This window comes from Micrasema longulum, unplaced genomic scaffold (assembly GCF_059751315.1).
Source record: "Micrasema longulum isolate JH-2025_06_02 unplaced genomic scaffold, ASM5975131v1 h1tg001345l, whole genome shotgun sequence".
Classification (NCBI taxonomy): Eukaryota; Metazoa; Arthropoda; class Insecta; order Trichoptera; family Brachycentridae; genus Micrasema; species Micrasema longulum.
This window is the reverse complement of record NW_028278531.1, coordinates 144,372-168,315: the sequence shown is the minus strand read 5'-3', so window position 1 is coordinate 168,315 and position 23,944 is coordinate 144,372. Positions and strand designations below refer to the sequence as shown.

General features: G+C 35.5%; 1 protein-coding gene across 2 annotated transcripts in view; it reads right to left on the bottom strand.

Annotated features, from left to right (window-relative positions):
* The window catches only part of Uxs (UDP-xylose synthase), a 29,753-nt gene extending 8,360 nt beyond the window's left edge, over positions 1 to 21,393 (bottom strand). Inside the window, exons 1-5 of one of the 2 annotated variants that reach the window (XM_088235225.1) lie at positions 21,072 to 21,393; positions 15,364 to 15,854; positions 9,943 to 10,122; positions 2,890 to 2,995; positions 116 to 229 (exon numbers count right to left, since the gene is read on the bottom strand). In XM_088235225.1, coding sequence (XP_088091351.1) covers positions 116 to 229; positions 2,890 to 2,995; positions 9,943 to 10,122; positions 15,364 to 15,588 — 625 coding nt within the window. In that variant the 5' untranslated portion in view covers positions 15,589 to 15,854; positions 21,072 to 21,393. Of the gene's footprint in view, positions 1 to 115; positions 230 to 2,889; positions 2,996 to 9,942; positions 10,123 to 15,363; positions 15,855 to 20,651; positions 20,862 to 21,071 lie in introns of those variants that run through there. The other variant, XM_088235224.1, reaches the window with a different exon arrangement.
* Positions 21,394 to 23,944: the final 2,551 nt, after the last annotated feature.

Here is a 23,944-nt window from a genome sequence, read left to right as displayed (position 1 = left end):
TGGTTGGCAGGGGTCGGACAAATGTTCTACCAATGTCGGCAAGTGTTACAATTGTTCACTAACATTTGGTAAAATATTTGAACACAAAGTTAAAGTTTTGAATATTGTGTTTTACCTATGGGATTGACGTGTCCCCAGTAAGTCTCCGGTTGTGGGTGCACAGTTGGATCTCCATAAACTTCCGAAGTGCTGGCTATCAGTACTCTGGCGCCTACTCTCTTGGCCAAGCCTACAATTCAAAGTAGAATTAGTTACAACAGAGGCATTATCAGATTCGCACATTTATATTGGTTCTGTACCTTTCAGCCTCTTTACTGGTGAAACTCCTCAAGATGTCCCTCACCTGTTGATGCATTGCCCCTTTTTCAGCTTTCAGAGAAACCAGCTGGAGGCGCGATGCAGAAGCCCGGGTGAAGATCTACGCGACATCTCATCGCGAGAGGTAGTATCATGCATGATCAAAATAGTGCGGGCAATTGGTAAAATAAACCAAAGTAGGGAACGTAATGCCGAACATTCTTCTAGTGGAATTGAAGGCCTGTTGACTACTGTCGATGGGCCGGCTTCTCCTGAAGAGTTTTGAGTGGTTTCCTCTCCACATGAGCAAACGCTGAGAAGTTCCGGATTGGCCCACTTTAGCATATCCTTCCTGTTCCCAACAGTTTTAGACAAAATTTAAGTAATATAATTGCAGAAAAATCCTTTTTTTTTTAAAATATAAACCTTGTATATCATAAGCAAGGTAAATAATAACGCAAAACCAAAATAAATTTTAAAAAGCCTCTTTTCTGGAATCAAATTATTATGATTATTATTTGTTAAAGGCAGACTGGTGAGCCTATATCTAATGCACTGCTTTTTGTCTGCATTCTTCTTCTTTTAAAAACGCATCCAAACGGTTTTTGAACTGATTGACTGAAATTAAATGAATAACTAGGCTTGGCAATTTATTCCAGTTTGAAACACTATTTGATGAGTTTGAAAAACTGCTGGAAAGGAAGTTTTTCTTGGAATTGAGGTGGAATTGGGGACGATAGACCTTCCAGTTCTCTCTCACTGGTTTAAATTCTCAAAGATAGATTGGTTTGTAGCAAAGCTCTGCAGCTCCTCTGCCCCTACGGTCTGTCCTCTGCACCCTTCTTTAGCTTTTCATATGATCTGCAGCTCGTATCCTTGCATAAATATCAGAGGTATTCTCGTCGAGAGCGCCGCCTGGTTGTCCCCTCAGACAACCCCACTACTATCTCATGTAAGAGACCTTCGTGACCAACTATGTAAGTACTCTTTGTAGCGTGTCTTTCGGAGACGGTTTTAATCAGATGCCTTCATTCGTGATGCGGTCCCTCCAGCTTCCAGTTATGACATAAATTGGTGTTGGGATTTACCCTTTTATGTATGAACAGCCAGGATTGAGATATTTTGTAAATTTTGAATTAATAGTCTTATGTCACAAGAGTATAGTAATAATGTACACTGGTGGATCAGTTTATCACTCAGGTTTTCAAATGCAATATGTTTATTACCTTAAAACAACAAAATAAGTGTCCTATAAGGGGATAATTGATACATTTCATGCAAGGGGTATAGTCATAGTAATAATTGAGTATATTATAAGCTTTTTCAACAAAATGCCGAACACTCCTCTAGTGGAACAGAAGGCCTGTTGACTACTGCCAACAGGCCGGCTTCTCCTGAAGAGTTTTAAGTGGTTTCCTCTCCACGTGAGCAAATGCTGAGAAGTTCCTGATTAGCCCACATTAATATATCCCCCCTGATCCCAATAGTTTAGATAAATTTTAAGATATTTAATTGCAGAAAAATCCACTTTTTGAAATATAAACCATGTATATTATAAGCAAGGTAAATAATAAAGCAACTCCCATATAAAAAATAAAAAAAAAGCTTTTTCAACTCCCTTCTCTTTCATCGTTCTTCCAATGTAAGTCTTAGTGGTTTTAGGCTGGTGTCACACTCGGCGGAAATTCTGTCACCGATAATCCGTCACGGAAAATCCACATCTGAACAAGCAGCCACCCAACATATTTCGTGGCGCATCCCGTCGGCTACCGAGCCTCATACGCCTCATACAGTCGACGCGGACTGTTCGCCGAATGTGGCATATCCCATTAGAAAAGATGCAATGCGGAGTTTATTTATTAATGAAATCATACAGTCTTTATATAAAACAAGGTACAAAAGAACAATTATAAAAAGTAAGACCAATTACAGATTTCACACTAATGAATGCAGGAGGAGAGGGGAAAAATAATTGAATTCTAAAAAACTAAAAATATAAATATTAAATAAAAAGTACATAAAAAGAAGAAGACATTGTATAGCTACTCTACTTTCCAGTCCCTCTCTCTCTGCTTCCATGAACATTTAAATTTATTTGTAAAAATTCACAACCAACAATAATTTATTAGATGCAGGTAGTAGATGTAAGTAAGTATAAATTAAGAGTTGAAATCAAAAGTTAAAATTAAAATTAAGTTAAAAGTTTAAATTAAAAGTTAAAATGAAGAATTAAAATTAAAAAGTTAAAATTGAAAGATAAAATTAAAGATCAAATTAAAAGTTAAAAGTCAAACAGGAGATAAATTTAAAATGTCTTTAACAGAGTTGCCGATTAGCCGCTGATGGATAATCCACGCGCGTAGAATGGAACAGACGCCGAAGGCGAGCGTTTCGCCCAGGACGGAAAAATTCAACATCTGCGAAGTGTGCCCGCGATAAAATAAATGTAGTGGTGTTACGCAGCAAAAGATCGGCGATACGATTTCCGCTGAGTGTGGCGCCAGCCTAAATCTGTCGCGGGGGTCATCCTTCTGAGTAATTTAAGGATTTATTTATTATCAATACAAATTAAAGACTCATAGAAATAATTACCGAGCATATTAATGGTGCCAACGGTGTTTGTTTTGATGGTCTTGACAGGATTGTACATGTAGTGAGGAGGGGAAGCCGGGCTTGCTAGGTGGTAAATCTCATCAACCTGAAAAATACAGTAAAAACACATTATTTAATTTTATTCAGAGTATTATATTTTTATATTTTATAAACATAAACGGCAAATCTGCCTTTTACAAACATTTATAATATTAACATATTTGGCATAGTATTTTTTTTTTTTTAAACATGAATTACTTTATTATACCCAAGATTTATAAAAATAAAATTAAACCAAAAATTACAGAAGATTAAAAAAATTAACCTAATAATTTTACAGCATATTCAGTAGAAAGTTTAAATAATAAAACATTCTACAGTAAAACAACAAGAAAATCATAAGTACTGTTTCACACAGCTAGGTAAAGTGAACAAAAAACTGTAAATATATATATTATGAAATGCATGAATAAATAAATATAATTACCATTCACCATCTTTGAAAAAGTTCAAAAGGTTTGTTCTATAGGAACAATACCCTACACTAAATATATATCAGATACGTGGGAATAACTATTGCCGAGTTCATGAAGTCTATTTAATACGGCATTACAAGTATACACTATCCGTGAATTGTTGCTACAAAACGGTGGCACCTGTCTAGTCATTCTTCCAGGCACCCTGAAGTTGATGAGAGATAATAGTTCAGGGCAATCGCATATTGAATTTATAATTTTGAATAAATTTAAAAGATCTATAATTTTTCTTCTATCGTTAAGTTTTAACAAATTTAATGTTTTTAGTAAAAAATCGTAATTTGAAAAATTCATGACTGATTCTAAGATTAAAATTTATATACCGTAAGAATTTTTTTTGAACTCTTTCAAAAGAATTTTGGTGACAGTTGTAGTAAGGAGTCCATATTGTAGAGTTATACTCTAACTGGCTTCTCACTAATGAAGTATACATCAACTTCAAAGTGTCTATGTTTTTTAATTCCTTTGTCACACGTAACATGAAGCCTAACATTTTTAGAGATTTACTAGTTATATTATTTATGTGCCTAATAAAGGATAATTTTTGATCAAAAACGATACCCAGGTCGCGCACCGCAGAAGTTGAGCCTAATTGCATATTACCCATCAAATAATCAAATAAAATTGGGTTTTTTATTCTAAAAAATCTCATTATGTGGCATTTTACATTTTACGTTTTTAGTACAGACAGATGTACAGATTATGCTTTTACTTGGAGAAATAAAAAAAAAAAAGAATACATAGTTGGGCCTGCCATCCAATTAAATGATTATTTAAACATCCAAACATTAGAAAACAGACAAAAATTAAATGACTTGCTTTATTTGTTTAAAATAATAATATGATTGTTTTTTATCTTTTTTAAAACTAACTAAACCTCTAAACACAGTTCTATATTTTATTACTTTATATTGTATTAAAAAAAAAATGATGTTGTTTATATACTCATCTTCTTATTTTTATACCAACATTACTTCTAAACACTGTTCTACCTTTTATTGCTTTATATTGTATTTTTTAAATTTTATGTTGTTTATATACTCATATTTTATATAACTTCCATGTATGTAAAAGCCTTGTGGGCGTGAAAAATTAATTTTAAAAAAAAAATCAGTCTTACGCTTCGGGTACTAGTCCAGGGACAATGAAATATCATCATTCCCTTTCCGCACCTAATGGTGCATAGAGCACAACATTGGTAAACCAATCGCAGTATATCTTGATCATTTAAAAAAAAAAAATTAAATCTTAAAGTAGGGCACACATATCATACATATTGTCATGTGTGTTCTAGTAATAACATTGCAAATATATTTAATTTATAAATTGTTTATCACATATGTCTTGACCATTATTTTAAATTTTGATATGTTTTTTTCTTCATAAATATTTTTTTCCATTTCGTAATACTTTTTGATTGCTTTAAATAAAATTGAATTTTGTGACTTTGCCTTTTTCCTGAATGGAAGTCTAATTTTGTTCTTTTCTCTAGTATTGTGATCGTGTTCATGCTGGTTCCGATCAATTTTTTTCCAAAATTCTGTTTTTTTATTAGAGTTTATAATTTTATGAACAAATATCATTGTATTGTAAAATATTATTTGTTTATATGTTAATAATTTCATTTCATTTACCATCGACTTTACCCTCGTGTATCTGTCTTTTTTCAAAATGATTCTTAAGGCTTTATTTTGTAATACAGTTAGTTTATCTATGTTTTCTTTGTTTGATAAAAATAAAATGCTACTACAGTAGTTAACGTGTGGTTCAATAATTGCTTTGTAAATAGTTTTGCAAGAGTCCTTATCAATAAATCTTCTGATCCTTCCCAAAATTGATATTTTTTTTGGAATTTTGATACATGAACGTAAGATGATTAGTCTAACGCTTCAGGGCCAGGGACTATGAAATATTCTAGTGTGAAAACACCCTTTTAAATAAATATTTCATATAAACCACATTAAGAATCGAACCCGAGACCTCTTGCATGTAGAAAAACGCGCTGATCATTGCACCACGAGGCCGACAAATGAAAAGTTCTATGAAAATATGAAGTATTCTAGTGTAAAAACAACATTTTAAACAAATATTTGATTTTAACCATATCAGGGCCTCGATTATAATGAAAGTTATCATTTATCTTCAAATTTATCTGCAAAGTAAATTTGAGTTTTCTGTATGAAAAGCAGAATATGCATACAATTTTTTCTTCTAAACGTGTTAAATTATAGGTCAACAATATTTTGAGTTTGTCCAAATTTTTGTAGACAAGGACTGGATTCAAATCCCTGGGGAGCCGTTTATACCAACATATTACAACAGAGATGAAATCTGTTGTAAATAAAATCTGTTATAATATGTTGGTATAAACGGCTCCCCAGGGAGTTGAATCCAGTCCTTGTCTACAAAAATTTGTACAAACTCAAAATATTGTTGATAAATTACCTGGTCCATGAAGAAGTATAGAAATTGAAAAAATAACATTTTCAGGCGTTGCCTAGTATGTAGGTGAAATAATTCAATTAGATGAATCTCACCCGCATAAATAAAGGTTTCAGCTCTTTAACTTCACAAACATCAACAGATGAAAGAATTGAAGGAGTATAGATGTTCAAATATAGGCAGAATGGTGAATGTTACACAGTGTGTAAAGTGGCCACTTGTTATGGTTTTACCACTTATATAGGGCACACGTTGCATTTTATCAGCTGGGGGTAGATAATAACGTACCACCCAAGATGTTAAGTTGGTACCTAGCTCTCAGATGCATATAGTATTTTAGCCATCTGCTAAAATAATGGGTCTCCCCTATGGGATGACACTTATCTTATCTTATCGTTATTTGTAATCCCAAAACCATGTATTTTAAATTCTGTTATCTACAGCTGCTATTTTAAAAGGCAACTAACAGAATCCATTAGTAAAGTACCACATGCATCGCCAAATGGGGCAATAAAAATAACTATTTTTATCTTTACTTATCCCTTCCACAAGGACTCAAAATTGTATTATATAAGTTCCTACACAGTCCTTTGAGGAAGAATTAGAAATGTGATCTCTCGAGGTTACTACATCCCTCTGACGTAATACTTGGTTTTAATATACACGGTAGCTTTCAAGTGTAATAGTAAAATGCTTTATGTAATGTCTTTCAAGTAAATAAATTAATATACAACATCTTCGTGTCTTCTCAATTGATCTGTTGGACTTCGAATATTGAATTTCTGTGTGCTACACTACATCGGCACATAACAGTAGGGAGAGAGATAACACACTTAAACCAGCCATTGACAGGTCATAAGCCCTGTAGATGCCTAGACTTCTATATTACCTTTTCGTAAATGTTCTTCATCTCTGTTGTAATACGTTGGTAAATTATAGGTCACCGACGAAGATACTTTAAATGCTCATGCAAATATACTCATTTTCGTACACACATATCGGTTTTTCTTTATAGACAGTCGAAGACAACTATTAATCGAACCCGAGACCTCTTGTATAGTAGACAAACGCACTCACTATCACCGCTTGGCGGACAGTAAAAAATAAATAAATAGTTTTTTTTTTTTATATTAAGGCAATCCATCCTAAGAAGGATGATTTCTGCCAAGAGTAAAATTTATTGAAAGGAAAAAATCAAAAAACATTTTTAAAAAAAAACTAAACATTTATCATATTTTTTGAGAGGAAGCTTCCTATATGGTGGATAATTTCAGGATCAAGGATGGAGAGGAGTGATGCTATGTTAGTAGGGTAAGGATATTTTTTTAAGGAGGAGTACATATTATGTTTGTCCCTTATTGGACAACCAAAGAATATATGGTCTGGAGTCTCATGGTCCAAACCACATTCACACCATGGACTTCCTACAATATTCATTTTGAAAAGGTGGCTATTAGTGCAATAGTGGCCGATTCGTAGTCTACTAATGTTTGAGATTAATCTCTTAGACAATTTTTTAGTGTGGAACCAAGGAGAGCTTGGTATGCTCTCTTGGATATCTTTATAGAGAGTTCCCTTACATTTGGAGGTAAACTCCCACTGGGTCTTCCATTGTCGTTTTGCCTCGTTCTGAATTCGAGGGGACATGTCGGAAACACACACACAATACTCAAGAGGACGCGAGCCGTCTATCGCAGCCGCTTTCGCCAGTTCATCTACCATCTCATTACCTCTAATACCAAGGTGCGATGGGATCCAGACTATGATTAGTTCTCTACCAGTTCTACTGAATTTCCGACTGTTAAGTCTTATAGAACAGAGTAGCTCGTCACTTGCGGATTTAGAAAGGTTGTTGGAAATAGATTTAACCGCACTTAATGAGTCTGTAAATATTACAACATGTGTATGAGGGAGAGATAGACAGAAATGAATAGCTTCTTGTATAGCCAGACATTCTGCTGAGAAGACGGAGGAAGGACTAGGGAGTTTAAATTTGCGATCTATCGCCAGTTTCGGGATGTATATTGCGGCAGTACTAAAGTCATTAGATGGTAGTTTGGATCCATCTGCGTATACAAATAAATGGTTTGGCCACTTGGTTTTGGCCAGGTTGGTAAATTGTAAATTAATAACCTCTGGAGCCATAAATGTTGTTTTGTGGAGACCAATATTTTCTATACAAATTGGTGTATGGATAATAGTGTCATATGGGATTCTGAAGAATGGGAGGATATTGTGGTGGGGAAAGAGAATATAAATAAATAGTAAACAGTTAAATTATTATGAAAATAAAACTTTGTTATTAGTGTTACACAATTTTATTAATTTACAACAACACAACTATAGTTTCGGGAGAGCGCTCCTCCCATCGTCGGGCGGTATAAAACTAATATAGTAAACACAGAATATTGTTCTATTAATAATCTACTAATTAATAATATCCAATTAATAATCACACATTTAACCACCCCTCGCCTTTATTGACTATGTTCCCTTTGCGACCCCCCCTCACCCCACTCACCCCCTTAGACCCGCGTCTGTTAACACTCTCTTAGCCGAGCGATGTCTTCGCACACATTAAATCTTAGACTTAATTATTGCAACTTCCACTTATGTGCTAAGTTTTAAGAAATAAATTCGACTTACTGTCCTGTCCCTCATTGATCATGTTTTCATATCTGTACTTTAGGTAACTATCCATTCATATGCTAACACCTTAGATAAGGGGAAAAAAACCCTCCTGCTCAAAGTTTCACTGATTAATTTGTTTATTTTTTAAAATTTATTTTAACAGAGAGGGAAAAAATTTTGAGAAGGGAATATGGAAGTCTAGGCATTTACAGGGCTTATGACCTGTCATTGGCTGGTTTAAGTGGCCACTTTACACACTGTGTAACATTCACCATTCTGCCCAAGTTTGAACATCCACATTTCCTCAACTCTTCCATCTGTTGACTTTTGTGAAGTAAAAGAGCTGAAACCTTTACCCTAGACTTCCATATTCCCTTCTCAAAATTTTTTCCCTCTCTGTTGAAATAAATTTAAATATGAACAACTCCCTAGGGAGGAAATCCAGCCAGTCTGCAAGCATTTGGACATAATCAAACATTGTTTATTTTTTGTTTAAATTCTATGACATTGTGAACAATATTCTGTGTTTACTACAACAACAACAACAAACCACCACATCGTTTCCCCGTAGGGGTAGGCAGAGAGGATAGAACGCCATAACACTCTATCTTGGCATACAGACCTCGCTTCCTCTACATTCATACATCTTATCATGCACGCACGCCGATTATTCCTACTTTTGACATGTCCATCTTCAAGTATTTGATGGACTTGATCGTGCCATGTCTTTCTCGTTTTCTGCATCCATCAACATTTGCATCGTAGATCCTTTTAGTCGTTCTTTCGCTGTCCATTCGCTCTACATGTCCAAACCAACGCAGCGCCCCTTTCTTGATTCTGTCAATAATGCATGTCTCAGCCTTACACACTTCACGGATCTCGACATTTGTGCACCTATTATACATCGTTTTACCACACATTCGCCCGAGGGATCGCATTTCGACAGCATTCAACCAACTTTCATCATTATTTTTCCAATTCCATACTTCGCTCACATACATTACTTTTTTACTATATTAGTTTTATATCATCCGTCGATGGAGGAGTGCTCTCCCGAAACTATAGTTGTGTTCTTGTAAAATAATAAAATTGTGTAACATTAATAACAAAGTTTTATTTTCATAATAATTTATAGTGAAGTGTTAAGAAGTTAAGAAGTAAATGCCGATTCATTTTAAAAAAGTAAACAGTTATTTTTTTTTAATTCCAAAATTATTTTTATACAAGGAAATCTATCCACTATTGGTATTTTAAAAGTATACCTATTTTACACAGAAATGCGTGTAACATATTCTACTACGCGTAAAAAGAGGTTCCTATGTACTAGTTTGAACCACTAAATAAAAAAATTTTAATGTTGAAACTTTAATCCCGGGCGTCCGTGCTCTTTGTTAATATCACATACCACCTTTATTCATTTGTGTCTTCAATTATTGTTTCCTACCTCAATGAACAAGGGGTTGACGATGTCATGGTGTATCAGCTCAAAGTTCTCGTGCCCGAGCCAGTGTTCCACGTTCCTCTTGCGGCCGGTGAAGAAGTTGTCCACAACGATGATCTCGTGCCCCTGCATCATCAGCACGTCCACGAGGTGCGAGCCCACGAACCCGGCGCCCCCCGTGATCTGGGAACCAAAATCAAGAATATCTCAAATACGATCTAAATCAAGAAGCGTCCGAGAGCCTGCACCAGCAAGTCTTTAGCAAAATTTCAAGAGTGAAAATGAAAATTTTCGACTATAATCTCTATAATAAGTTATCGTCGTTACAGGATAATGCTATTTTGATAATCAAACTGAGATGATAGATATTAATACTGAAAAAACTTTAACAACTTCAGAATACATGCATAAGGTATATTTTTGGTCTTAGGAAATATGACCACATTTTTTATTATCGTAGGCAACTGAAATGGCTCTTAATTAGACAGCGGAGAGACTATCACTTCCTCTCACTTCTGTTCACTGTACCTCCATAAAAAATTGCTTATCAGTTCATAGTTTACCACATTGTTCTAATTCTCAAAGCACTCTTTTAATACCCATCCGCAATTCCTCTTTCTTCTCTAACTCATTATGATTATTATTATGGGTAACTTATATAGCGCCATTTTCGTTACAAAATACCTCAAGGGCGCTTTACATAGTGATTCTTTTAAATTTGTAATTTAATTAAAATAATTTATTTTGTTGTCACATGCTACGGATTTATTCAAATGATTTAGAGAACAAGTGGGTTTTAAGTTTTTTCCGAAACATCACTTCACTTTCACAGCCTCGCACCTCTGCTGGGATAGCATTCCATGCCATAGGGCCTGCGACCGCAAATGCGCGTTCACTAAATTTAGTGCGCTGTTTGCGTAGAGGTAAAATAACTTTTCCTCTCGCCGTGGACGTAGCTGATCTAAGTGTTAGACGCCTGTCAGCTAGTTCATCTGGAATGCATAGTTCCGTTAGATATTCCGGAGCAGAGTTGTGCAGTGACTTATACATAAGCCAACAGAGTTTGTATTCGACCCTCTGTGGAAAACGTAGCCAGTGTAGTTCCCGAAGTAGTGGAGTGATATGACTGAACTTAGAGATTCCGAAAATAAGTCTAGTAATAGTGTCCATGCGGCTTCACTGTGGAATCATCTCCCATCATCAAAGATGTTTCTGCAGTATTTTTGTTTCCTATTTTCTAACACGGTTATACTGAAAATGGTCCCGTCATTGAAATATTTAGGCAAATCATAAGAATGCACAATTTTTTTTTAAAACAATGTTTTTAGTACGCCCAAATGTTTGTAAACACGCTGTATTTCACTCCCTAGGCTCCCTAGGATGTTTAAACTTACGCAGAATGGCGCACATCATTATTTCGCAACCGGCGGATCGAGACGCTGAATGCCACTTGTTCCAGTAACGATGGTACATCAATTAAACCATTTGATAAATTAAACATAAATATGGAGTCAATGTTATTTCGACGTTTTTGTAGACATCATATTTTTAAAATTGACTTCATTTCTCTGTAAGTGTAGTCTCCCCTCTCGAGGGCAATCACCCATGCTACTTTTCTTAGCAAACGATGTTGCACTGATTCAATATGATTTATCCGGCCTACATAGAAGGGAGATCAGATCAGAGAGGCATATTCTAAAAGAGAATGAACAAGTGTGAAATATAGTGTTTTAACTGTGAACATATTAGCAAAGTCACTAGATGTCCCGCTAACAAAACCTAAACCTGGTGATGTGTAGCTAGTACACATTGCGTCTAATAACTATAATATCTTTATATATATAATGAATATTGGGGTTAGATCTTCAGTATTCCTCCATTACACATTTACGTATCGACTGAAATAATTTGTTATTAAATAATAAGTACTTATTAGGCACAAAAAAAGCATTTTATCAGAAATCGGGGATAAATTACAAATATCATCAAAAGTATACTCTCAGTCAGTCCCGTAGTTCAGTACTATATAGCTACTCAGTAGCTCTCGGGAAGTTGGCGCAGGTGCACGTTTCGCCCGAGTCGTAAGCGATACCCAATGGTTTTTTCATGTTTTAGTTAGATTTGAAATATTATCATCTTTGAATTAAATTGTGGTTAATTAAAGCCATTCCTGATAAATATTTAATTTTCCCTTTTTAAATCTCTTATTTTTTCAATGTGTAGTGACTACACAGCACCGTAACGCGCGGGAGTTTTCAGGACAGTAAGGGAAAGGTTAAAGACGTAAAATATAGTGTACTTTTTTGTAGGGAGAAATAAGCTGAGGTAATCGGCTAGTTTCATCGTCCACTGATAACGGGCTGAACGCTGGGCGCACTTTATAGATATTTTTTTTCATAGGAAGATATAAACAGTGTTGGTGATTTATAATAAATAACAATTATTTAGTTTATTTTCCCAGAAACATAGTTATTATTTCGAAAGTAAAATATAACGGTAAGCTGTGCATAATCGCTTATTTGGACAATTCGCCCCTGCTATTGAATAACCTAATTAGAACCACGTGTAGTTATGGATTTTCAATAAAAAACATCAAGAGTTTACTATACATTGTACGGTAGTTTGACATATTATCACTAGGCAACGTGTTGAAAAACAACAGTTTAATGTTTGTTTTATTATATTTTTAATGTGTGGTTGTTTGAATTATCAATAAGACAATAGGTAATCAATGATGGCATACTGTTGTGGCTAAATCAAAAGTATATTAACCCGTTTTCATCAAAATGAATTCATTTGGATGTGTTTAGAACATTTGTTATTATAAAATTGATATTTGAAGCATTAATTTTGTGGTTATTCATTATAGGGGTCCAGGTACCGACTCTGATGTATGGGAGCAAAGTATGGACTTGGAAAGACAGGGATGAAAGTAGGCTGAATGCTGTCAAAATGCGATCTCTCAGGCGAATGTGTAGGAAAACTATGTACGATAGATGCACAAAACAAACACCTTGCCAGAATGAACCTTTCCGAAACTTCTAGATGTAGGTTCTGCAATGCAGATGAGGAAACACCTATACACATTCTATGTGAATGTGATGCTTTACATCATAAGAGGAGCCTCATCCTCGGGGGACCACTGGTTAAACCTGAGGATGTTAAAGAGCCAATAGCCTAATAGTCCGATACTTTACGGATCTGGAAGAGGGAGAGATTAAGCTAAATGTTAACTCTCGCCTCCCACACAGTAGCCAGGCTCTTAATAGACCCGGGCTTGAAAGGCGAGGACTATTCACGGGAACCCGTCACAATAGATCTTTACGGGTCGCAGTGACGCCAGGAGCTTGCATAGCACTGACCCCCACCACTAAGAATAAGAATAATACATGAAGATAAGATGCCTCGAGGTGTAGTGGTCACCGCGTTTGCTTACCATGCGAGAGGTCTCGGGTTCGATCCCTAACATGGTTGACGTGAAAAATTTATTTAAAAAAGTATTTTTACACCAGAATGTCTCATAGTCTCTGGACTGGTACCTGAAGCGAAAGACTGATCATCTTACCTTCATGTGATCAAGATACACTGCGATTGGTGTACCAATGCACCATTAGGTGCGGAAAGGGAATGATGATGATGTCTTTCTCGGTCTTTCTCTTTTCCTGCATCCATCAGCATTCGCACCGTAAAATCTTAGCCATTCTTTTGCCGTCCATTCGCTCTACGTGTCCAAACCAACGCGGCCCTCTGTTCTTGATTTTGTTCAAAATGCTCGTCTCAGCCTAACACAATGCACGAATCTTACATCATTTATCATACATAGTTTTACGTGTTATACTAATAATTGTACCAGTTTTTGAAACTCTAAACCCAGATATTTCTAAAACATTTAAGTTTGTAAGTGAAAATTCTTGATGGAAGTTCATTGTAATTTATTATATAAATAAAACACGAGTGATACTTTAATCCACAAATTTGGAATATCCAGTGACCGGTTTCATCGCTTTCGCGACATATAAAAATAATTCATATTGCACCCAAAGGCCATAAACTTGACAAATCAGAAATTCTCGAAATTAATAGATTGAAAAATAAACCCGACGTAGAATTACTTAATGAACAGATAACACATGTGCATTCTCCATTACTTTACCCATTGTAATATAATTTTACTAATGACTTTTTACCCTTTGTTTTTCAGAAATCATTATTTACAAAACCACACTCACGAAGGATGAGACACCAAAAATAAAATAAAATACTTAAACTCGTTAAAATAGCATTATATCCATTCATTAGTTAACCCATAGAAAATTTGTTGATAATGATCCTTAAGATAAAAATAACTTTATTTAATTTACTTACATATAACTTTGAATTATGTATCCTTACCTCTGTTCTGTATAAATACATTTAACTTTTTAATAAAGATACCAGTCTCGAAGATGTCGCGAAAGCGATGAAACCGGTCACTGGATATTCCAGATATTTCTGCTTTCTGTTTTCGTTACATAACACATCCACTCATGTTCTTAATTGTTTTGCAAACCAGATTTTATTATATGTCTTAATCTCTTTACTTGTAAAATATAGTGCTTAAGTAGAAAATGTTGTAATTGATTGCCTCGTCTTAAAGATGCCTACTTAGGGAAAAGAGTGCTTAAAATAATACTTAAGTAGAATATTTTGTCTCCTTTAAGGCAGTCGACCAGTTCACGTACTCAGGCTCTCTTCTCACGGAATGTATTTGAAATAAAGAAACAAATAGCAACAAAACATATTTCTCTTTTCTGCCAGTGTTTAAGTCAGGAAGCGTCCATTGGAAAACAAAGATAACGCTGTACAAGACTATTATTAGGACTGTACTGGCGTATGGATGCGAGGCACTGACCCTGACAGTAATGTCTGCTGAGATGCAAGTATATTTGAAAGGAGAGTTCCTCGCCGAATCTGTGGTCCCGCGAAAGACGGAGAAGAGAGATGCATTAGGCAAAATGCCGAATTGTACAGCATATGTGAAGCCCCCTAGTATCTCAACGCACATAAAACTGCTCGGGTTGAGATGGGCTGGACACGTACAGAGAATGCGTGATGCGCGAGTAACTGAGAGAGTCACGACTGGACACCCAGGGGGTAAAGAAGGATTGGAAGGCCTAGAATGAGGCGGGAGGATAAAGTAAAAAAAGACGCAGCACAGCTTCTACAAGTTGCAAATTGGAAAATGGCTGCTGAGGACAGGCGGAGTTGGAGGCAAAAGTTGAAGGAGGCTAAGGCTCGATTTGGCTGTAGCGCCATTGGAGAAAAATAAGAAAATGTTGTAATTGATTGCCTAGTCTTAAAAATTCTTAGGAGAAAAATTTGCTTAAAATAATTAAAAAAGGGAATTTAAAAGTGTCGATTTCCAAATAAAACAATAAAACTTACCAATAGTCTTTTCCTTGATTTGTAGTCTAGATATTTAACATCGGGAAACCGCTTTGGTATTCTGACTTCCAGAATTCTCAGTTTCTCCTCTAGCTCAAATATCTTTCGGTGCGCTTCCGCCAAATTGCTGACATCCGCGGCACCCTCGGCGTTCTCCGTCTCCGGGTCTTCCTGCTTGACTTCCCTGGCGTCGTTGGGCAGCCCGTTCTCATCCTTGTCCACCATTTTGTCCTTCAGGTTGTGCGGCGGATTGTCCGGGGAGAATTCGTTCTCGTCTATGAAACTAAACTTGTGAATTCCCACCTTTTTCGGTTTGTCTTTAGGAAGACTAATGTGTCTCACTTTCTCCGGTATTTCTTCCACTACATTCTCGTAGACGGTGTCCGCAAAATCATCCGCATGACTTTTGAACTTGCTGCTTTTCAATTTGACGTCTTTTTTGTAAATATCTGTGTCCTCTGTCTGAACGAGACTTTTGTAAAAGGCTAGAACTGAAAATATCAAGGAATTAAAATACTTAAAAATAACAATTTTTGAGTATGTGTGAATGCTTGCAGACTGGCTGGATTTTCTCCCTAGGGAACTGTTCACATTTAAATTTGTTACAACAGAGAGGAAAAACAATATGGAGAAGGCAATATGGGAGTCTAGGCATTTACAGGGCTTATGACCTGTTTAAAAAACAAAATTAAATTAAAGTTTTTTTTACAATATACATAAGAGGTGAAACAGTATTTAAAAAAAAAGGATAATTACATAGCAATGAAATACATATTCAGTGGCCACTTTACACACTGTGTAACATTCACCATTCTGCCTATGTTTGAACATCCACATTTCTTCAACTCTTCCATCTGTTGACTTTTGTGAAGTAAAAGAGCTGAAACCTTTATCATGTGGGTGAGATTCATCCGGCTGAAACAAGTCAACAGATGGAAGAGTTGGGGAAATGTGGATGTTCAAACATAGGCAGAATGGTGAATGTTACACAGTGTGTAAAGTGGCCACTTAAACCAGCCAATGACAGGTCATAAGCCCAGTAAATGCCTAGACTTCCATATTGCCTTCTCAAAAATGATTTTTCTCTCTAATTGCAACAAATTTAAATACTTTAAAATATATTTTTCTTCCGCCCAGAAAAAACAGTATGCGTGAAATCCATCATGCCGTTTCCCCGTAGGAATGTCACAGAGAATATGACGCTACATCACTCTGTCTATGTATACAGAACTCGCTTTCTCTACATTCATACATCTCATCTTCCATCCTGAATCTAAAACGATCAATCATTGGTATGTTATGAGATCCGTTTATAATAAATTTAACGATGTTTGTGATTGATAACTTACAATACATGTACAATGTTCACTGGGGTCAGATTTTGTCGACATATGGGAGGAACACTTTATGGAAAATAACAAAAACATCAAAAAAAAGAATTTTTATTCTCTCTGATGGTCAGGAAGCTTTAAAAGCCCTGGGTTAGGTTGAGGGCAATTCTAAATTAACCTCGCAGAGCCTAAATGCACTGATTTGTGTCAGTGACAGCATAACACTGATTCGGGTACCCGGGCCTCGATTACAAACTCTGTCTTCGTCGGTACATATCGAGACAGTATAAAGTAAAATCGATATGTATGTACGAAAATAAGAATATTTGCATGAAAACTTAAAGTATCTTCATCGGTAACCTGTAATTGGTTTGGAAATGAATATTCATACAAACAAAGATTATGAGTCCAACAGGACGAGACATTTTCATCAACAATAATAAAATCAAAGTGGTTGATGAATACATATATCTAGGACACAAAGTCAAACTCGGTAAAGATAACCAGACAGCGTAGTTACCAAGAAGAATTGAGCTAAGTTGGGCTGCTTTCGGCAAACTAAAATATATTTTTGAAAGTCCCTATATGCTTAAAAAGACAAGTATGTGAATCGTGCATATTGCCGGTGATAACATACAGACTAGTAACCACGTCTGTAACACAAAAAAGTTGCCAGAAATTAAAATGCAAGTAATGATCCATGGAAAGACAGATACTCGGTGTATGTCTAAGAGACAGAGTAAGAAATTAAGAAATAAGTCATGGATATCATGGATGGTGCAGCGAAATTGAAATGGCAGTGAGCAGGACACTCAGGGAGGCAAAATGATGGCAGGTGGAAACCCAGAATAATAAAGTGGAGACCATGGACAGACAAAAGAAGTGTTGGAAGGCCACAGAAAAGATGGGTTGACGACATTGCCTCTATTGTTGGTAAAACGTGAATGATAAAAGCGGGTGATAGGAAGGAATGGAGACGTTTGGAAGAGGCCTTTATCCAGCAGTGGAGAGAATAAGGCTGAAGAAGAAGAAGAACCTATAATTGAACATATTAAGAAAAAAAATGTATAAATATTATATTTTTTATGCAGAAAACTTAACTTTACTTAGTAGATAAAATTTAAGACACCTAAACATCGACTTAAATAATAACGAGACAGATGATGGACAGGCCTGATAGGCCCAGAGCCCTACTGTGGGTTTCCCAAATGTGCTCCAAGTAGTAAACCTTATGATGTTAGAGCGCTCGCCCCCTACCTAATACCTCATTACTTTAAGGATATGGGTTTGGAGGGGAAATTTGGCAATGTGAGAACACTCGCCCTACACTCAGTAACCAGACTCTCTTAAGACCCAGGCTTGGAGGGCAAGAACTAATTTACGGGGACCCATCACAATAGATCTATGCAGGCCGCAGTGACGCCAGGAGTTCATACAGCATTGACCCGTGTTTTTCAGAATGAGAATAACATTAATACATTTAATAACATAAGTACATTTGTGTGATATCGCATGATTGGTCCATTTTACACCACGGCAAAAATCTACATGGCATGATAAAATACAATAAAGTGGATCGATATTTATTGTTTTACGATTATTTATTTATTTAATGCCTAGCAAACGCAATAACCAGTACACCAAGAGACCGACTAATCTCCAGTAGACCTGAGAGTACTAGCTGAATTTAAATAATGATTTTGATAAAATTATCATTAAAATCGCTTTTGTCGAGTTTTAGTTTATTATTTAAAGATGTTAACCGAGGCGTTTTTATTGATATTTTTATCAAAACCATTAACTTGGAGTTTTATAAAAAAAACTACAAACGTAAATACTTATTATCAAATCTAAATAGGTACTCATGTCAATACAGACTAATTTTACCTTGCCGTTCAGATAAATGTGTAAAAAAAGACATTCTCTGTCGGATATCACTCAGCTGGTTAGTTTATTTGGAAATTCTTGTAATAATGAACAGACTTTAGACTGGTTAGCGAAAGACGTCGGCGTCGTCTGATCCAGGCGAATTTCGCGTCATTTTTTACAAATAAATAAACTATCATACCGTTTTGCCATATTTTGGTTAAAGGTTGCTTGCTCTACATTCGTTTTCGTACATGCACGCCGTTTATTCCCACTTTCGACATGTCCCTCTACAGATATTTCTAATTTCTACTGAAATACGATAGACGCATGTTTGGCGATTTTTCAGTATCGGATAGCTTCATAAAAAATAAAAATTGGTTTGTTTTTGCTCTTCCGTAAACCTAGCAAAATGCAGATTCCATAGTAATGCCATGTCTTTATCGGTTTTCCTCGTTTTCTACATCCATCGGCATTCACATTGTAAATCATTTTCATTCCAGATAATTAAAAAATACTTAATATATGAGGCTCTGGGTCTTAAAATAAATAAAAGTAAGACAAAGCTAATGATTGTAGACAGAGCTGGCAGTCTCCTAAAGACAAGACAGATGCAAGACCTTGAACTAATAGATGACTTTGTGTACCTCGGCTCGCTTATCTCCAACAATGGCAGTTGCAGACCTGAGATTGGTCGCAGGATTCAAATGGCCAAAGAAGCAATGAACCGTTTGGAGAAGATTTGGCGAGATCGAGGTATATTAATAAACAGAAAAAAGCGGTTGATGGAAGCCCTGATATTCTCCGTTTTCCTATATGGGGCTGAAACGTGGACAAGGATCGATGCATTCGAGATGTGGTGTTGGAGAAGGCTGATGCGAGTGCCTTGGACAGCCAGAAGGACGAATGCATCGATACTGGAAGAGCTCCATATTACAACTCGTCTATCAGTGGTGTGTTTGAGAAGGATACTATCTTTCTTTGGACATATTGCTAGACGTGAGCCAGACAATCTAGAAAAGGCTATAAAGTCTGGCCGAGTTGAAGGTAGGAGAAGCCGGGGTAGAATCCCATATAGATGGACTGACCAAATAAAGGTGGCTACGGGGCTAAAATTTGATGAGTCAGTACGTCGGGCTGAGGACAGACTGGAGTGGAACAGACTAATTAGAAGTGTTCATGGTGATCATGATCCTCAGCATTGAGGGACCGAGTTGGAAGAAGAAGAATATATTTATAAATACAAAAAACTCCTTGAAAGTAGAGAATAATACAAAACACAGTTTTGTATCTAATTCTAAACTAATATTATAAATGTGAAAGTGTGTTGTTTGTTTATGTTTTCTTCACATCGCAACGGAGTAACCCATCAACGTGAGGAGCTGAGAAGTGTCATAGGCTATTTTTCATTCTGAAAAAAGAGTCACTCCCTCGGGAAAAATTCTTAGTGTAAAATTAATTCTTGTTTCACGTCGCAACGGAGTAATCGATTGACGTGATTTTTTGCATAGGGATAGCCAAAGAGCTGACAAGTGTCACAAGTTACTTTTCATTCCGGAAAAATATCACTCCCTCGGGAAAATTGTCAGTGGAAAAATGAATTAATATTAAAACAGAATAACGATGCTTGTCGCCACAGATTAACGGGTCATCGTTTTTTAGCACCACGATAGTTGGGAGGACCGGCAATGGATACAAGCTACTTTTCATCCCGAAAAAATACATAATTTAATCGGTAAAAAATATTATTGTCAAACGACCTAACTAATTAATTAGCAATTTTCTCCTTAATACAACGCGGGCGAAGCAGCGGGTAAAAGATAGTTATTGATATTTATGCAAATTATAAAATAGATTATTACTTTTTTTAATGAGTCGAAAGTTTTTCTAAAACAGGTTTGAAAAAAAATATCCGCGTATTCGGTAAACGTGAAATCAGGAAGCACAACGCGTCGGACTGATATGAGATCATTCTATTTAATGAAATATACGAACTGTCGCGCTTTGTGTGAAAATATATTAAATAAACTGAACAACAAAACAATAACAAAGCTTTTTAACTGATAACCAATAAAGTATTAAAACACTTACGTAAAATAACGGAAAATGTAACAAATATTATGGATCTCATTTTTCTTATTCTCGCTAACATTATTTTCACCTATGATTTATATAATATTTACGAAACGTCTCACAGCGCGAAGACATTTTTAGATTTTGACATTTGTAAATGTAAAATTCCACCGCATAGCGAGTAGCGAGATTGTAACTGGTAGCGAAATTAGTAATTTCAGTATTACCAACATGTAAAATAAAATTAACCAATTACTGCCATCTGTTAAATTTTTTGAGAAAAATATTTCTGGCTCAATAGTAAAAATGGTCATAAAGCTTTTAAAAATTGCCGCTAGGATTATTTATTTTGAAAAATCGGGAAAAGGAAAATGGACCGAAAAATTACATTTGGAATCTGACTGGATATTACACACGATACCTATATACCGATGTTACCTGACAATTCTTATCCGTCATTATAACACATCTCACAGCCCTCGTTTCAAAAATAAATGAACTTGTTAACGAAACATTGACTGAACTAACAATGAAACAAAACATTTATTTGAACAATTTTAACACTGTTTCTGCTTATTCTATGAAATTAATAATCAACCAAACAACGAGTTGGCATCTGTCTGTACACTGGAATACCAAAATAATTGTGTAGATTTTACATATTTTATTAATTCGTGCTACGTGTAAAGAGCAAATAGTTTATAAAAACAACTAAACAAAAAAAAAACGAATCGGCGAAATGTCATTTGTCATTTATTTTGCACGTGCATAATGTTGCCCGTTTGAGTCGATTAAATGGTTCTTACCCAGACAAATTGGACGTATATATGCAGAAAAGATCCAACTTTCAAAGAACAGTTTTGAGATATTTGAGGAAATATAAGATCACCCTAATATAAAATTATAGATAACTTTTTGATTTGAAACATTATTGTTAATGACGGAAATGGTATTTCTCTTGCCAATAGTGTTTCATTTGTTCAAAATTAGCATTTAATTTATGAGTTATATGCCTTTTTATGGAGGTGGATCATTTTTGCATAAACAGATTTTTAATTTATTTAAAAGCCAAAAAATTTTAAAGTGTATGTTGTAAATTTTGGCTACGGGTTTAAGGTAGAGAAAAATCGGAAAATTTATTCAAAAACATTCTTAAATAATAAAAATGTTATCATTAAATTAAATTAAAAGAAAATTAAAATTATAATTAAAATAAAAGAAAATTAAAATTATAAATAAATTAATAGAGGTATTACAGTTCAACGGTGTTTTCATATATTTTTATTTGTTAAAAGACAATCAAATGAAGCCGAATATTATAATAAATATTTTTGTGTAGGTAGTATTATCAGCGCTATGATTTTTTAAAGTTTTGTCCTTTTGAAATTACTCTGCGTATGACGTCACAAGTTCTCGTCTGTAAGTTCTGCTGATTGGTGAATTGGCTTCCCGGAAACCAGAAATATATCACAACACTATTATTGGTTGATTCGAAAGAACTAGCGTCTTCGTTCAAAGACATTTTTTAAATATATTTTTTAAAGAAACTTCGTCGTAAAATTTATGCTCTAATTTTTACCGCGCTTACGGAAACAATTTTGGTAAATAATTTCCCGTAGCACTGACCTTCCTCATTTAATAATACTTTTGCCAAATAGATAAAACGAGTAGCAACTTAAAAATTAGCATGAAACATTTTACATTTTATCATCATCCCCCTTTCCACACGAGGCGCTGAGGTGCCGCATAGGGCACTGCATCGGTAATCCAAATGCAGCGTGGTTAGATCATCTGTTACCTTAAGGTAAGGCAATCAGTCTTACGCTTCGGGTGCCAGTCCAGGAACGATGAAAATACTGCAGTTCGAAAAACAATTAAAAACAATATTTCACGTCCACCCTGCCAATTATCGAACCCAGGATCTCAAGAATTGTAGGTGAACACGTTCACCACTACAAAACGGGTGGACTTATCATCACTCGATTTCGTTAGCCCGGATCTTCACCTGAGAGCACCCATCGAGTCGAAGGCACTCGTCCAGGGTTCCGGTTCTGTTTCACACGCAACATACTTTTTGTAACCTCATCCTCCTGCGTTACATGCACTATGTCGCTATGGTTGCATCTGGTGATGTCACACTAGTCGACATAGGGCACAAGACTTGATATATCTCTCTTAATTTTTGAACGATGAATTCGTATTTTTCGTAATCTTCAAATGGACATTGGGACACCGGATTTGGAAAGTAAAATTTGTATAACTATGCTAAATGTTAGTACAAAAAATATTTATCCTTGCTACGCGAAGAATGAATGTCCGCTTATTCAGCCACACATCTATACAGACACATCTATTAGACAGCGGAGAGACTATCACTCCCTCTCACTTCTGTTCAATGTACTTCATAGTCCTAACGCTCCTATATACCTGCGTGAAAAATTTCAACGTTTATCAGTTCATGGTTTACCTCTTCGTTCTAATTCTCAAGGCACTCTCTTAATACCCATCTACAATTTCTCTTTCTTCTCTAACTCATATAGTGTCCATGCGGCTCGACTGTGGAATCATCTCCCATCCACCATCAAAGATGTTACTACATTATCTCTGTTTAAATCACGTCTGAAGAAACATCTCCTTTGTCTTCCTTAATCTCTCCTCCTTTCCTTTTCCTTTTTCATCTTTTTTCCTTTTTCCCATTAAGTAATAGTTTCGATTTAAGGTGATTTATAAACAAATACGTTTATTTCTATTTTTATATATTTTTAACTTTTTAATCTTTTTTTATTTTCTATTGAATATGTTCTGTGACTTGAATTATAAAAATAATACTTTTATTTTATTGGTTGGTTGGAAGAAATTGCCATTTGGCAATAAGCCCGCCAATGTACAAGTAACATTATGTAAAAGAAGTTAAATAAATATACATATACCTTATACAAGAGAGAGCACGAAGATAGAAGTCATAACAAGAAAGACAGAGACGCTGTTTTGTGGCAGGTGTTGTCTTAAACAGATTCAATCTTCTGTCGGTTGATGACAGTGATGGAGGACGCACGCGCGTAACATGATTAGCGTATTTGTGATTTTAATTTTATTTTGCTATAACAGGGCTAAATTGTATGTTTATTCGCATAAGTTATGGAAAAATATGCGAATATGCGGTCTAAGGTCTAAGGTCTAAGGTCTAAGGTCTAAGGTCTAAGGTCTAAGGTCTAAGGTCTAAGGTCTAAGGTCTAAGGTCTAAGGTCTAAGGTCTAAGGTCTAAGGTCTAAGGTCTAAGGTCTAAGGTCTAAGGTCTAAGGTCTAAGGTC